This window comes from Aptenodytes patagonicus, chromosome 3 (assembly GCF_965638725.1).
Source record: "Aptenodytes patagonicus chromosome 3, bAptPat1.pri.cur, whole genome shotgun sequence".
NCBI classification, from domain to species: Eukaryota; Metazoa; Chordata; class Aves; order Sphenisciformes; family Spheniscidae; genus Aptenodytes; species Aptenodytes patagonicus.
In genome coordinates this window covers 91658618-91675608 of record NC_134951.1, presented here as the reverse complement: position 1 = coordinate 91675608, position 16991 = coordinate 91658618, and the positions used below count along the sequence as shown (strand labels likewise).

Here is a 16991-nt window from a genome sequence, read left to right as displayed (position 1 = left end):
GGAGAATTCTACCGACAGGGTAAATCACAGCTGGAATTTCAAGGCTGCTGGGGCAGCTCTGTAACAGCACTTCTTGTAACAGGAAAGCAGTAATCAGAATAAAAAGTTTGCCACTCTCAACTTCCAGGTGCTTAGGAAAAAGCCTTGTTACTATGGATTTATGATCTCTGAGTGGTTAGTTTGATGGTGTTAAAAACAGAGGGAAAAAACAACTGGTGGTGCATATAATTTTCTGCTATAGACAGTGCAACTACATCAATTCATCTTTCTCTCTCTGCAAGCCAAGATAGAGACACTATAAATCAGAACTTCTATGTCAAGGTTTAAAGGAAGCAAGAAATATGCAAAACACTAAATCAACATGAGGTTGCCTATACTATAGTTAGCAGTCACAACTATACTAGAAGTCAGAAGATTAATGCTGACCATTTTTATTTCCACTGCCCTAAGAGTAAAAGGCAAGATTAAACACCAGGAGTCTTTGGTAACAGGTGCTGAGGGATTACTGCATATGCTGCTAGCAATTTTTCTCAATGTACACGTCAGGTGCAGGGAAAGGCAGTGCTGAGGGAAGGAAATAGCCTCAGTTCCTTTTAAGTTTTCCTAAATCAGCGGGGAGCAGGTGCTCATGCAGCAAGTACTCTGGCAAAAGTACCTCTTAGAAATTAGAAGGCCAAACCTATCCTTAGTTAGCCTCGCCCTTTGCAATCTATTGAAATCAGCAGGAAACCACAAGATGTGGCGAGAAGTAGAAGTTACCTCTGTTTTAGCACAGTGTATGGAGAGCAGCAGCAGTTCAGCTTCCATACACCTAGGTATTTTTGTACTGAATGCTTGAAATCACCCAGGAGAATTAGGAAACAAATCCATGAAAAATTGCCTCCTTCCTTAGCAAACCACTATAATAATCAATGCCTCAGTGCCATATCGTCAGCATCCAATATTCTTCCTGGCAATGCAAAGCATTTATCAGTACAGACAATCTAAGACATGAGAGTCGCAGCAAGAATGGGGCCAGCACAGTCATTTACAGGTCTAAAGCTTCTTATTTGTAATAGCAGCAATCAGTGAGGTACAAACAGAGAAAGCAAACTTTAAGCTAAGGTAACATCTCAGAAACATCAGACAAAAGCCATTGCTAACTACCGAAGACAGGAAGTGTCTTGGTTACCTCCTTCTGCCTCGACAGAGGCTACGTAACACTTAGAGCTTCTACAAAGCATATACATTGCATGAAGTAGATTAAGTAGCTGTTTGCATTACTGGCCCTTTTCATTGTAATATAATCAGTTATTGACTCTAGGATCTGAGAGAGATGGACAGTGTTTGCTTCCTAGCTAATGGAGTCCCTGGTTACCATAAATTTTCATGGAGTCGTACTTGAGAAAATAAGCAGACAGAAAAAAAGAGGGAAAAGCACATATAAGTGTATTGTATTCCCAGAATAATTTTTTAATTTTAAAAATTAAACATAACTGATCATATAAAAATTAATCGGGCAAATGAATTCTAGATGCAAGTTCACAATCTTGTGTACATAAAGTAAATGTGAAAATGATGCAAAGCACTCAGACATTTACAGAAACAAAAAGTTGTAACTAAACACCACAGATTCTTACAGGAATCAGAAAAACTTTAAGATTCTGGTTTTCAGGCAATATATATTAGAAACAATTAATGTAATGAATTATGCTTAGGAGACAAGACATCCATTTTAAAATAATCTCTTAAGCAGAAAAACTTTCACGGTATGTGTCCTTTGCTTTAGAGAACCAGATATTCATAAGATGGAATTGGGGATTGCATCACAGAGAAACAACATAATATCTCAAAACTTTCCAAAGAAAAAGGGAAGAAAGGGGAACTTTACTTAGAAAATCATCAAGATTTCTTAAGACTGTGAAAGGCTAGTTACACAAGAAACTCCAAATCTTGATGACCACTTCAATAACAACATTATTCAGCAATTGCCATTACCATCGACACAAAACACACCGTATGCGGGGCAAGCACAGATCAGAAACCACTTGCCTTGTGCAATGCACAGAAGCAGGTGTAGCATATTTCAATACAGACACAACATCAAAGTAACATACCTTTCGTGGATTGGAATTTTAATTTCTCTGTTCAGTGGTCAATAAATTGTTCCTGGATAGTAATCTTTTACTTCAGATTGTTCTGAATAATTATTTTTAAAACAAGCTTAGTCCAGAAAACTATATTTGTTAACTTAAGGTAAACGTCCCTGTACATCTGAAGTGGATTACTTTGATACTAGGAACATGAGCAGGATTTACATCCTTTTTATCAGTTACATGCTCTGAGGCTAAGCAGATGGCACGCCCCTGCAAGTACAGTATTCTATGATAATCTAAGGGTACTTTTAGCTTATTTCTTTTTATAGCTCCATGGATCACTCCCAAAATCCTGTTTAAAAATCAAGGTCCATTATCTGTATTTTAAGCTGTGAATGAAAGCTATTAATCTGCAGCCAACATATAGTGGATCTAATCAGCATAAAGGTTCAAATTATTTCTGTTTACAGCCCAATGCCAAATTAAACATATCACAACTAAATTTCCAACCCAGGTCTAAAAGTGGATACATTTTCTTAAGTTTTTGTTTAAATAATGGCAGCGTGCAAGTATCCAAAGATTCAGACACCATGGTTTCAGACATGAACCTTACACACTTCCTGTTAGAAATGGACCTAGTCTGGAATCTTGTTGCTAAACTTTTTTGTCATCAAAAGATATGAACTGATTCGAACAAAAGTGCCATGGGGAATGTGTCAGCTTTGAAAAAAAAAAACCATCACTGGAACTAGATAGAACTACCATGCAAAATTAGAGATCATTCAAATACCTTTGCTTTCCCTCATCCAGATATGGCACTTAAGTCCTAGGTTTTTTATTGCGTATCAGATCATTGCCTCCACTAGTAGGCACTGGCTATTCTTGCATGTAGCTCACACAGTCTTTCCTGCCAGGACATTTTTATTTTGTTTACACTGAACCATAGAAAAAGAGTATTCTTTATGCCCTGACTGCCAGCCTTCTTTGGCTTCAGGAGAGTTAAGATTCCATTTTGATTGGCATTTACTTTATACACATGAAATAACACCAATAACAGGAAGTAGAAACAGTCTGTTAGTTAGGGCTCTCCTAGCAATGGGGAGCACAGAAAAGCAGTAACTATGAACATAGGTCTCCTGAATTTCTGATGGATGTTGAGCAAGTACGAAAAATCAGCCGCTGAGGTTGTGCACTCAAACCTAGGTGCCAATTTTAAATATTTGTTTCATGGTCTTTCAGGTTGACTGAGATCATTGTGATTGAAGTCTCCCCTACTAGTCAGCCCCAAGACAGGCTTTGAAGGTAGAAATCTTTGTGAAAATGATTTACAGATGTTTTAAAACTTGCTGCCAGCATTCTTACTGAAAGACGGTCTATGGATCTTTTATCTTAACATTCTTCTTTTTACGTATTTCTTATGCAGTGTATGATGAAGATGAGGGAAAAGAGTAGAAATTCTGATCAGAGTTGTTAATATATAGTTCTTCATATTATATAGTTAACATAATATATAGTTAATATATAGTCTGAGAGACTGACCACAATTTAATCGTTAAATTTAGTTTGTTCAGCTAATGAAAGAAAATCCTGTTAGGTTCTGCATAGTTTAGACAGCAAGAAACCAAAATATGTTTTCTCCAAGTCTCAGAAAATAATTTTCTCTTAGGGATGTTGAGGTCACCACTATTTGACATCGAGGACTTCTCAAGCAGTGCCTAAACCAGGGAACCACTGCATGGCTTGAAAGAGCAGTTGGGTACACCACTCTTCAGCGTGAAGAAACACCGTCATCTGAGTCATCTGCAGTTCAGATCATTTAAAAACATTCAAAACTTCAACAGAACTTTCTTCAGCAAGGCACAGAGCATGGGACAAGCAGCTTTCACCCTCTGACAATGTTCACAGGCTCTTTCCTGAGAGGTGTCTCAGGCCTCGGCAGCACCAACATCCTGGGTGTGCCTACGCAGCCTGCTGTGCACCTGCACAAGTTAGAGCATCAAGAAGAGATTCCTGACCTGGCTCCACATCTGCTAGTGTAACACTTCAGCTACACCAGTTACAGCCGGACTACTGACACAAATCAAATGTTTCTCCTGTGGAGCTTCCCAAGCCAAAGCTGGACTCTGTGGTACAGGAATACCCACTCCAACCCATTTCCTTCTCTACTAGCTGCTGCCTCTGTTTCTTACCTGGTTTTGCTGCGCATGTTCCGACAAACCCTCTGTTGCAATACCAGGAAAAGTTCATTTTTGTGAACTTCCCCCAGATCTCTGAAAAATTCAAGCCAGGACCTTAAAATGGTATGATTAATTTAAAACAATACACAGTCTTTAAGGAAAAGCCCTTGTGTTCCTGGACTCTAGCCTTTGGGCTTTAAAAATTTTCCCCATAAGCAGAAAGATTGTGCAGACTAGCTCCTTACTTTAAGTTTCAACAAAAGTCACATAATATTGCAACTATAAGGAAAAAACAGCAAACATCAAAAGTTGTGTGATAAGCTGCTAGTTTATCACATGTGGGCAAAAAACAGCAAAGCATGAGATTCTGGGGTCTCTGGAGTGCTAAGTCATCAAAACAGGACAGCATCTTTAACAAGAGGGTCCCACCAATAGTGTCCTCATATAAGCTTTGTAGTTCATGCAATATGTGCCAGAATTTTTTAAAAGATTCAAAAAGGATTCTCAGGAGCGGAAGGGAAATCTGTGGAGCGTTCAGCATCGTTTTGAACATAACATTCACAATACCCCTTGGCAGTAAGGCACTGCCTCACCTCCTCCTCCCCCAACTGCCAAACCACAGAGGGATGGGGAATGAGTGTGGAAAGGGTCACCAGCAGTTTTTCCAAGAATGGAGGTAACTGTAACTAGAGCTTATCCCATGCTGAGTAGCTATATGTCAGTTATACATGAAGCTAAGGTTTTCTATTCTTATTTTGTCTCAAAATAAGAAGTTTTTTAAAAATCTGGACATTTCTGCATTTCATTTGAAAAATGTGCCTTGCTACATCTACAACAGTAGCATTGTGTGGCCCCGCTTAGCGTTTAAGATGTATAAATACATGGAAAATGATCCCTAGAACAGATTTTTCAGGCTACTTTCAAGATTATCTATATTCCCATTAGGCTCAATTAATCCAAATATGACTATATCTGCTTTCAGACTGAGGCAGGCTTTTGTTCAAGATACACTGTTACACTTCCTGACCAGCAATAGGGAACAACTTTCAAGACTACCATTTAAAAATATCTCCCTCTCAAAAATTTTTACCTTTTTTGAGATCCAAACTGAAATGGGCTTTTATGTTTCTCCTTTCTCCTGATGCAATTAAAGTTTTTCTTCTCCACGAAAGCAAGCTTACTGTGACAGGGCAAACAAGGAACAGTACCAAGATCCCAAAAACCTTTAAGTGTTGTAAGGACAACTGAAAGGCTCTGGTCCAAGTTTTGACTTCTAGTTCCTGCACCGTGCTATCACCCTTTGAGAGACTATTGAAACTCTACAGCTCAGTCACAACAGAGAGGTTTTATTCAGAAGGGCAGGTTTATTTATGGAGTAGTCAGGCCAAAGCTGAAGTCAGAGTCCCAGAAATTTTCTCCATGTAGAAACGAGCATAGATAGGAACAAGGTTCAGTACAACACCCCTTGACCTGCTAGAGCTTCACAGAGACACCAGGGAGACAAGCAACAGAAGGTCCTTCCCTCAGTTCTTTGGCAACATCAGCACCGGCATATACTTCTCCCAAAACTGGAGGTGGCACACTCCTACATTGTGCTTGGAGGACACAAGGCAAGAGGCTAGTACACCTTAGGCTGCGATGGCCCAAAAATGCAGTGCTGCTTCTGACAAAGATCCAAACTGAAGACAAAAGTTAACTCATGTAAAAATCCTAAAATGCTCTGTGAATGACTCTTTTCCTGTAAAGAATCTTACCATTATTTCACATTTACTAAATGAGTTATTTTCATCACAAATGTGTACTAGTAAGAAGGAAGATGATGCTAAATTAGCATGGATTGGAGAATATCTGAGACAAAAACGAGCGATAGCCCTGAACAGAAAGGCAAATTTGATGCTTGTCAGTAAAAGTGCAATCGATTGAATTCAGTTTCTGTGTCAGAATCACCATTAGAAATTCATTATTCATACCTGTATCGTCTAATATTCATAAGCCTACCAACAGAGCACTTTGGACAGTTTCCAATGTTTGTTCCTTTAAAACATTCACATGGGAATCCTGACATATCATAAGTTCTCTTGCGGCGATATCCCGACAAATGACAATTCACAGAAGTTGCAGTCCTTCTAGCTGGCCTGGAAATCTGGCAGCTATAGATCATGAAACATAACAGTCAAGTATTGAGACAACTGATAAGTCTCCTGGCTTTTCAAAAGATTGAGAGTCACTGTGGCCTTCAGACACTTCTCCATGGCTCAATGCCAGCTGTAGGCCAGTCAAGTGAGTATCATTGTTGGACTAGTAGTGCCTGAGAACAGAGGAATTATGAGCTCCCAGTATATTCCACTCCTGATGTTTCTCAAGTAATTACAACCAAAAGTTCCCATGGATGCCTTGACATTTCCTCCATACTGTAGCATTTTAGTTAATTGGGTTTTTTTCCTGATGATGGATGACTTTTATATCTGAGCCTCATCTGAGGTTTGCTTTGCTTGTTAGGGAACTTCAAGTGAAATACTGTGGGACATTATTCAGATTTCAAAAGAGTATTTTCTACTCTTCTACTTCCAACTTCAGCTTCACATTAGCAAATTTCCCTGGCTGTGTAATAATTTCTTACTGACCATGAAAACATCGTATGTGACGCACATTCAAAAAACCCAGGCACAGATGGTAGTCACGACTCCATGTGTCACTTACAATCAGAAAAACCAAAGTTTAGAATTCATATGCCTGGTAAGAATGACTGTTTCATTGTAAACAGCACGCCATGTTAATGAGTTTGACAACCACTGCCTTCTACTTTGTATTTTATAATACACATATATGTGGGTTCTTATGCTTCTTACCCCAACTTTACAAAATGCAAATACACAGATGCAAAACAAAAATTAATGAGCGCGCCACATTTTGAAAACAAGTTGTGGATTTTCTTCTTAAAAGGTCAAGCAGTGAACAATGGACTTGGATTTGCTGCTTGAACTGTCAGCAGGTGATACAACTTGAAGTCCAGAACAAAACTGACTTATGTAAGTGATATTAATCTAATTATGCAATACCCCAAACTAAACCAGGCGTTTTTGTCTTGCTAAGTACAGTTTAAAAATAAACAGCCTAAACAGGAGATCTCTGTTGGGCCAAGCATACCCAAGAATTCACACCATCAGCTAGAAACTAACAGAGTTCTACTTAAAATGCTGTGATTTACACCAGGGATTTTGAGTAAATTTAATTTGTTTCCTACATTTCAGCAGAGTATGTTAAGAGCAAATGAATTTTCTCAGCATAAAACAGTAAAACAATGAAGAACAAATGAGTTAAGCCATCTTCATAAATCAATTCAAGCTAAAATATGTGCTAATCCAAATCTGCACTCTGGTTAGATATTATCATATGAGTACATTCAGCAATTTTAATTTAAACTGCCTGCAGTTAAACAGAAAAGGGCAGCAAATCAAGGCCACTGTCATCATTCACATTTGCTATTGCAGCATCACATCTGTAAAGAAAAAATGGCAGAGCTGCCCCAAACAATGTTCACTAGGTCTTCTAAAATGCTACCCTTTATCCTCTTACACGATTCACTTATTGTGTGACACTGATTGAACATATGCAGTCCTCATGTTTGTGAGGAAAAATAGGAGAGGAAAATCTTCTTTCCAGATTTACAGAGTCCAACAACTTCATAAGTTTTCCATTTACCTTTAAAATAAAATAGAATCACGTGGAATTACTAATAGTTGGCTCTCTAAAGGGTAGGAAGGTAATCTGAATATGCCCAAGACGTTCACTCAAAAGTTCACTCCATGTTTTGAAATTCAGATCTCTCACTAGATTGGATTGGAAGTGCTGTAAAAATAGCTTATTCTCTTGTTATTTCATTACTTCCGCAACTCTTCCCAAGTCAATCTTCTAATTATTGAAAAGCATTAAAAGACAAGGATTATTTAAATTTCTTCAGTTACATAATCGTTTTACCCCACTAGAATCCTTATGTTCTGCAAAGACCATATTTCTGCACAGAAAAATATTTCCATTGTTGATAATGGATATTTCACTTATTAGCTGCTATGCCATTTAACAAACCATTTTTACTAACAAATTAATAAAGATAGCCGTAAGATTTTTTAATGAAACTTTATCTCACCAAGATTTTTTTGAAACATTGGCTGAATATTCAACAGAAACGGTGTTCCGAGGCTGAGTTTAGACCCTCAGGTCAATTCAACAGCATGACAGGGACAGAAACTGAAATCAGAAACCTTAACTTTTCAGTCTGAAAGTGGAAATCTTGATAATTTCCCTAGATGCAAGTAAAATTCCATAAAGAAGCCTGAAGGTTGCCCGCCAAACAGAACTATGCACCTCCAGTTAGCTCTACAATTAATTGCCTATCTCAGAAAATTACTTAGATGGGTCCTTCTCATTCAGGGATACATCCCTCTAAAAATGTCACTAAATCAGGTACTATTCTGGGAGCGCAATCACATTTTAACCCAAATCAAGAGTTAAAGAGATATTTTACAGAAGAGGGTAGAAGTATCATCCCCATCTTACAGACAAATGCATACAGGTGGGATTAAATAACATTTTCATGGTAATTCAGCAAGCTTGTGATAGATCTGTATCTACAGCCATGTTTCGACATGTGTGCTATAGTCTGTCAACCCCACTTCTTCACTACAGAATAATCTTTGAAAGAAATTACGTTTCCAGAGAAGGAAAATCTGAGAAATCTCTCTTACCTGGCAAAAAATGATGCTGCCACCGAGGTGCCTGTGGATACTTCACTGGCAACATATGTGCTCTGGGAAGCAGGGAAGCTGTACAAGGAGGGTTTATCTGCATTGTAGTGGTTCAATGCTGCTTCAGTCAGGCCCTCTCGACTAGTCTCTGTCATAAGCTGAGATATCTGAAGACAGAAAAAAACGAAAGTGTCATCAGCTAAAGCTCGCTAGCTGACCCCTCCTCATCCAGAAGTGCCTCTGGGTTGCAGATGGAGTAAGAGGCATTTCATTCACTACATCTTTGCTGCTCTGTGAACAAGTTTATTGCTTCTGTCATGCTAATCTACAGTACTTTGGCTCAGCTCTAACCTTGTCTGCATTAAAACTAATGGGATAAATTCATCCTGTCACTAGAAATGTCAATAACGTCTATGGCTTTCCATCCATATGGAAAAGAAAGAGTAAGCCATAATCCTTGCTCGGTTTTACCTTAGGGTACAAGAGAGACAGCTTAGATATGTGTAAGATATTTATATTTTACTTCAGAAAAAAAATACATTTGTTTGACTTTGTAAAATAACACAGCACTAGTGTATTAAGTATTTTTGTTGACCTTTCTCCAGAAAAGCCAGCACGCAGCACAGGAAGGAGTCCCTTGGGATCCTAGAGCATTTATCACCTCTCTGGAAAATTGGGATCATTACCGCTCACTTTCATTGGCTTTCTTAAAAGGTTTTAAACATCCCATGATTTCATTCTTCTGATGGCCCATTTAACATTTTTCCCCCTGTTAGGAAGCCTCATTTCAGCCTTTCATTGCCTGAGAAAAGAAATGGAGTTCAACCAGACTTGACCTAGCTCTCCTCAAATTAACTGAAAGATCTTTATTGACTTCAGAGAAAGCTGGGTCAGCCCTATTGAAGCACCCCCTCAAAACTTTGATTTCAGTTTCTTGACTATTACTTCTGCATGAATTTACAATGGTGTGATGTCATCTATTGTACTTCATGCAATTCTTAACAACTTCCCTTTCCTCCTTCCCTCATTTCAACCACAAATGGCTTTTGTTCACCAATGCATGTCACAAAATTGCAACATATGCCTGAAAAGAACCCTCCCAAATTACTGCTAGCAATCATCCAAGGCATTGCTTCCTTCCCCCGGCAAAAAGTTTGCAAGAACCAGTCTCTCACCTGTTCAGTTTCAGTTCTCATGCCTATCCTTATCACCACAGTAACAACAGAACATCTTTGTGAGGCACATCAAGAAAAGTACTTCAGATCATCCTGTAGCTCTTTTTCCACTTAGGCTTGCTTTATTTCAGCTGTTAAACATTTCAGTTATTAAAGGCTAAGTTGAAGAACTGTGATTTGTATTTGAGAGGGGAAAAGGCATGTGATATGGCAATATTTTTTAGACCAACTATCAAGCCACTTCTGTTTCTTCTGTAGAGAATTGTTACCCATTCTACTACGGCTAAGAAGATAACCTAAGAGTTTATCCCTATTTTACATATTTTTTAGGCCAATCAACTGTAATACTTCAAGAACAGGAATGCTGAACTAGCCACTATTTTATGAGGAACCAGTAAAATTGCTGAAAGTGCCCCTATCATGTTAGTCACACACTGAGCCTTTCTAATTTACTGATGCACTATATTGAATGAGCAGTGCTCTCAATGGCTATAGCTGAAATCTTGGACTTAAATCATCTCATACCACTGTTAAAACACAAGAATTTAGGCTGGCTGCCAGGATACCTCCCTACATTTCCAGCGTGCAGGTAAACAGACATTTGTTCTTCAGTGTTCTGCTAAGCTATGTATGTCCACTTGGGGCATCCAGTACACTTGAATTCACTAAACAATAATCTCCTCAAGTTTTCCATAATTTTTGCTAACTCAGATACTTATATTTGCAGTGAACTAGCACAAGATTCTGCCATATCCCCTCAAATTATCCTGAAACCAATTTCATCATCTACCATGTTGGGAACTGCTAAGCAGACAGATTTAAAAAGCTCTCCCTTCGGAGCAGAGTACATTTATAAACCTAACCTCATCTTAGTCCATCCAATTCATATACCATATGAATTCATAACCATAGGACAGAGAGAGAAGAGAGGTAAGTAATATTCATTTTAGGAATTGCATATACTATGGACAAATGCAGAATGGGATTGTTTTGTATAAAAGTAGGCTCTTCAGTGCTACTGCTATTTTATCGTGTGTCCTACACAACAGTCCAAGTACTACAGGGATGGTCAGCTGCTCAAACTGCAAGCTGCAAAACATCTGCATGGTACTGACCACGAGAGCTTGCTGGAGAGGCAGCAGCTCTCCTTCCTGTTCATTCACACAGCTTGCTTTGTTGCAGAAAACAGGAAGCTACTGTTGACATTGATATTGATGTATTATCTGTGAAAAGCAGCATTCCAGTTTAAACAGCCATGTCAGAGAGCCGTCCCAAAGCTGCCCTGGATGGACACTCATAATGGGGCATGCTGGGCTTGTTGAGCACCTTCTTGGTCCTAAGGGTCCAGCACCACTGCCTGGTTTCCTTACCCACGCTGGCACACTTCCTGGGCAAAAATCCATTTCTCAGCATGAGCCCTCTCAGAACTAAACTCTCAAATGCACATACTGTCTGTCCTTGAGCTCCATTGATTTACTGCTTGCCTCAGCAGGGGCACTTTTTAGTTGACAGTGTATTACAAGAATACCAAAATGGAAACATACTTTATTTTACCTAACACAAGACATAGACAAATTAAGACAATATAAGAACTGGCTTAAGCCACAGTCCAGGAATGGTTTCCAGTTTTAGCACTTGCTTACTTTGTCTGCCAAAGTGGGATTTTTCAACAGTGGAATGTCTCCAGAAGCAATGAAAGCTGAAATATTTCCCTGAATTTCAAACATTCTACTGTTCCTTATCTGGGAAGCCTGCAACACCACTTGATTTTATACAGGTCAAAGCCCACAAAGTACCTTGAGATACTGCAACACTCAACCTCAAGCAGAACATCAAGTTTTGCTTGAACTTGTTCCTCAAGTCACTCTGTTGCTATCTTTTCCTTATATCAAAGCAAGAACAGAATAACAAACTAGAACTTGGTATTTAATTATGGAATTGTCCCTTTGGTCATGCAGCCAGCGGAGATGAAGAGCAAAGACAGTGCTATGCCAAATTCTGGGCCAGGCTTGGAGCCTTTTTTGTGTCCAGTACTTATCAGAGTATTGCTTATACTGCATAAATTTGTACATCTGGGTCAATCCACAGGCTGAGTACCTCACTAGACACCTAGACACATGCCCGCAATATTTTACTAATAAATCCTCATTTATTCCCAGAGTTCAATACATATACATAAAGTAGTGGGCAGAAAAAAGTCCAGAAAATTAATATATCCAGAAGCTACTCACTTCGAGTCAGTTCTATTGCATTTCTTTCTTTTGCCTCATAGATTTGAGAGCGCAGAAATCATTTAAACTATTATACCAAACTGAAGAGTGGGCTTTGGAGGTAATCTTACCATCTCATTTACTTTGTTCTCCAGTCACAGTGCCAAATTATCCCTCTCTCCTCTGACATTGCTCGCTGAATTTCACACATACACCAACTCGAGTAAATGCACCCAGGACATATCAAGCATTTAAGGAAAAATACTCATAGAACAGTCATTTCCAAAGCTCTTAGAGAATTTCTTTTTTTCCCCATCCCAGTTCAAAAGACATAGTTGAAAAAATCACGCTGTGAACATTAACAAACTCGGGCTTTTTTTTTTTTTTTTTTTTTTTTTTTTCCTTCCCACCCCCCAATCATGTATGCCTGGCAAGTACAGTTCATGTAAATCTGCCTCTTCAGTGTCACCGTGTCTCTCACTAGCTACTTTTTCTGGATTTAATGGGGAAAAGAAGAATAGATTCCTCCATTTTCTTTCTCTTCTCTTCTGTGAGTACCCACATACCATATACATGAGCTTTAAGATTGGTTAATAGGATATATTTTGAGAAATTCCTTTATTGAATTGTTGGCAGCACATCACTGCCTGGATAAGCAACAAAAAGACAAAGCATGGAACACCGCAACCTTTCATGCCTCAATAAAAACCTTTTAAGCACACATGGAACAAGACAGATGTCCCTCCCAAGGCCCCATTTTTTCCTCCTGTCTCATAAAAGCAAGGCATCCATTAACCTCCTCTTTCACTGCTTTCCGACAGTATACAGCAAGAGCTGGAGATAAGTCATGATTTAAATTCTCTACTTCATAGGAAAAAGATGGCTCTGCAATTGAACCACAGGTGTCAGCCAGGCTAGATTCTCTTCCTATTCCAATTAAAGAGTCACTGTGTGCATAAGACTTGCCATCATGCAGTATGAGGTTAATTATATTTACGTAAGGGCACTTTACAGCCAAGCTCATTAATGTTTCTAAAGCTCCTAACTGAGGACTCCTAACTGAAGTTACTGTACAAATGGAAGTTAGCATTTATGAACAATGTGAAACATCCTTTGCTCTGGAGGTAGTGAAGCATTCCGGAACATCCCCAAAATCTAGGTAACATCAATGACTGACGAATGAACTGGATGCACAGATACATATGAAATGTATCCATGTCTGAAGCCAAATTCAAGATACAAATCTGTGTCCAAATTCATAAAGCAATCCTCAGTGTCCAGAGATCCTAATCTCAGTAGAGAAGCTCACTAGCAACAAGAAACTGAAGGTAGAAAGCGCTCTTTCATAAACACAAACACTCATGAATGACTTCTTTGGCAGTCTACTCTTGATTCAGAGCAGCACTGAATTTTCTGCCCAATAAATACCGACTAAATTACTTCCTGACTTATTTTAGACAGCAAACGTCTACATTAACCAAGAAAAAGCTTCTTCTGAAAGACCCTTCTTTAAAAGATGAGTTGAGGGAAGCTCTAAAGGATACCTCTCTCAAAGCTTTAGCACACCAAAAACATCATAAATTCTTATACACCTGCTTAGAACACAAGCTTAGCAGCGTAATTTCAAGTTTTTCATTATGTTCTGGCTCTTCTAAAGTTTTTGGGGGGGTTTTTTACCTTTTTTTTTTACCTTCTGTCCAACTCCTTTTGGCTCATCAGAGTTTACTCTCAGTCGTAACAAGATAAAGTTGTTCTTCCTGTTTGGCTCAAGAAGCCTAGTTTCTGGTCTATGGGAGTGATGAAACAAGCACTGGGAGAGGCATCTCACAGTATATCATTCACAGGTGCCTTTCTTCTGACACATGTATAGAGTACCAAAACTTTCCCAAAAACTAAGCGACCCTATTTTTCCTGGGCTTGACCTACTCCTACCAATTCTTACAAGTTGAGGCAAGAACACTAATTTACAAATTATTTTGGAAAACTCAAAGAATTCTTCCACTTTCTTTAGTGTATAAGAGTTAACTGTCTGATGTGACAGTATGGTGGATTGCAGAACAAGATAAAAATCTTGAGTCTTCAGTAAGCCACGGCCTTTGCCAGCCACTACAAATTCAGAGGAATTACAGTAACTTGCCTATACGAAGCAGCATCAGAAAACAAACGGAGCAGGAGCTGACACTTCTTGAGTTTCTTCAGCAGAAGAGAGTTTAATGAAAAGAATATCAAAGTCTTACTTCACCTAGAGAAGGCATCTCTCAACAAGATAATGTATCAATAATATTAGGTCCTCTTCCTACAATTTGGCTATTTTATCTGAGGCCCTCTGGAAATACTGACTTCATCCCTTTTGCCTAACATGCAAGTTATGCACTAAGTTCTGTGCAGTAACAAAAAGGTGCAGCAGAAATTTATCTACAGTAGCATTCAAAGGACAAGGTGACAGCTGGGATCCACTGTGCTGAGTGCCAAAAAGAAAAAGAGAATGTGGATAATTTGACATTTACTATGTTTCATTTTCATAATTTTAGAGTGTTGTTGGGAGAGGTTAGCATGTGAAAATAGGAAAGGGAAATACTTAAGAGTCCGTTTCAAATGTCATTGTTAAATACAGCTTCAAATGCTTTGAGGTAAATCTGGTAGAGAGTTTACTGAGCTGCCAGTAAACTGAAGTAGGGTTTTGGGGGCAGAGGGAAAGAGGAATCTTGTGCTGCCCACACAACTATCAAATTAATTTTAACGCATCCTTCACAGGGCAAAAAGGAACAATTACACCATTCAATCAGAGCAACTTGAAAGTGGTGAGGATTTGCTAAGTCAGACATCTTTAATATACCACAGAGTACCAAGGACATATTCCGTATCTGTCACAAATCAGTCACTACAACAGAAGTGACATTTAAGGAATTATTCATGACAAAATCCACCTTTAGAAGAAATAATTTTGGAATGGTAGCAAGTTCTTGTAGTTAAGGGCACTGGCATAGTCTTACAGCATCTTGCCATTTGATTATGACCTTTTTCTCTCAGAGCAGAATACTAAACTGCTATAGCTTGAGATCAATGCAACCACTGATACAGACACTGTGTGAGCAAGAGCAAGACAGCAATTCCTGATAGTCCTTTCCTGTCAAAAGAATGTGTTCTGTGAGGAACAGGCTGAAAAAGGACATGCATAATGTCTGCTGCATTCAGTCTCTTTCTTGGATGTAGACATACTGAATACTGCTTAGCAAAGGCAACTCACCATTCATTGCGAATGCTGAAACTCTAGGGAGGGTCCTTGGGCATGCTTTGCTCCTGCTTTATTCAAATCTGCACACGAAATCTGAAATATTGATCTAGTAGAAGGGGCCACCACAGTGGCACAGATTTTGTACTGAAACAAAAAACAGTGCACCTTTAGAAAGAGTGAGGTTTTTCAAAGGGATAACCACTGGGATGGCAAGAATGCTGATTATGTTTTGCATTTAACAAGGAAGAGTCAAACTGTATTTAGCATAAACTACTTTTACTTAAACATTATTTAGTTACCATGACAGCACCTAGCGTTTAATTACAACCTCCGGCTTCCTACTGTCGAAAAGAAAGATGACCTTTGACTGTTGCAGCCACATCCCATGTCCCTCTATAAACAAGATAGCTATTTAACACTGATCCAGTACAATCCTCAGCACAGATGAAATCCCAGTTTGCGCAGACATGGGCGCATCAAAACTGCTATGATACTGTTAGTTCCATCTCACAATCAAGAGCCCATACCATTAAATGAAATATTTTACAACAAATCACTTAATGTCTTAAGATCAGCTACTTAGAAGCTGATCCAACAGCTGATCAGACATCCAAATAATGATGGATTTCTCTACTGTAAGACATTTTCCTCTGATTCTTCCTCCTAAGAGTTCTGCCTTTTTGAAATAGCATTTTTGAAATTTATTTATGCTGTATTTTCTATTGTAAATGACACTATTTTCTCAGTAGTGTCTCCCTCTTACTTTCACCTATTCACTCTGTGCACATTCTTGCCTTAGCTTTTGAACCGAAAAGCAAAGCAAAACAAACAAACAAAAAATCAAAAACATACAGAGCAACAGTACTGCCAGAAAATCTGAGAGTTACTTCTTGAGCACACTCTCCTCAAAAACACCACCAAATAAGAATTGCATTGGCAATAATGAAAGCTTTATTATAAAACAGGAAATCTGTTCTATTAAGCCTGTAACAATGGTTCATTTGCTTGATCAGCAAATTCCCATACAGACCGTAACTTGGTAAATGTAAGCTGATGCATATTCCCAAGCAACCTCCACCACCGAGACGTGAAGGATATAGACTCATTTTGATCTGGCTTAACAATGAATTTACTTCGCTCAGTTTGCCAACGCCCTCCTGAACTAAGTAATCCATGGAAGGAATAGTTAGTACTCTAGCTACATCAAAAGGAATCGGTATATTGAGTCTGAAATAGTATTGACCAAGCCTGGTTCTTGCTCACTCATTTTGTACTGATATATTTATTAAGCAGAAAGGCAAACGAAGAGGGGGGGGAAATATTAGAGGAGCGGAAATTACATGATCTGAAGCATTCAGGACAGCAAATATCTAC

The 16991-nt window shown here is 38.7% G+C and overlaps 1 protein-coding gene across 1 annotated transcript in view; it reads right to left on the bottom strand.

Moving 5' to 3' along the window:
* The window catches only part of KIF26B (kinesin family member 26B), a 299953-nt gene that overhangs the window by 171513 nt on the left and 111449 nt on the right, over positions 1-16991 (bottom strand). Inside the window, exon 4 of the mRNA XM_076334227.1 lies at positions 8998-9164. Within this exon, the coding sequence (XP_076190342.1) occupies positions 8998-9164 (167 nt within the window). The remainder of the gene's footprint in view (positions 1-8997; positions 9165-16991) is intronic.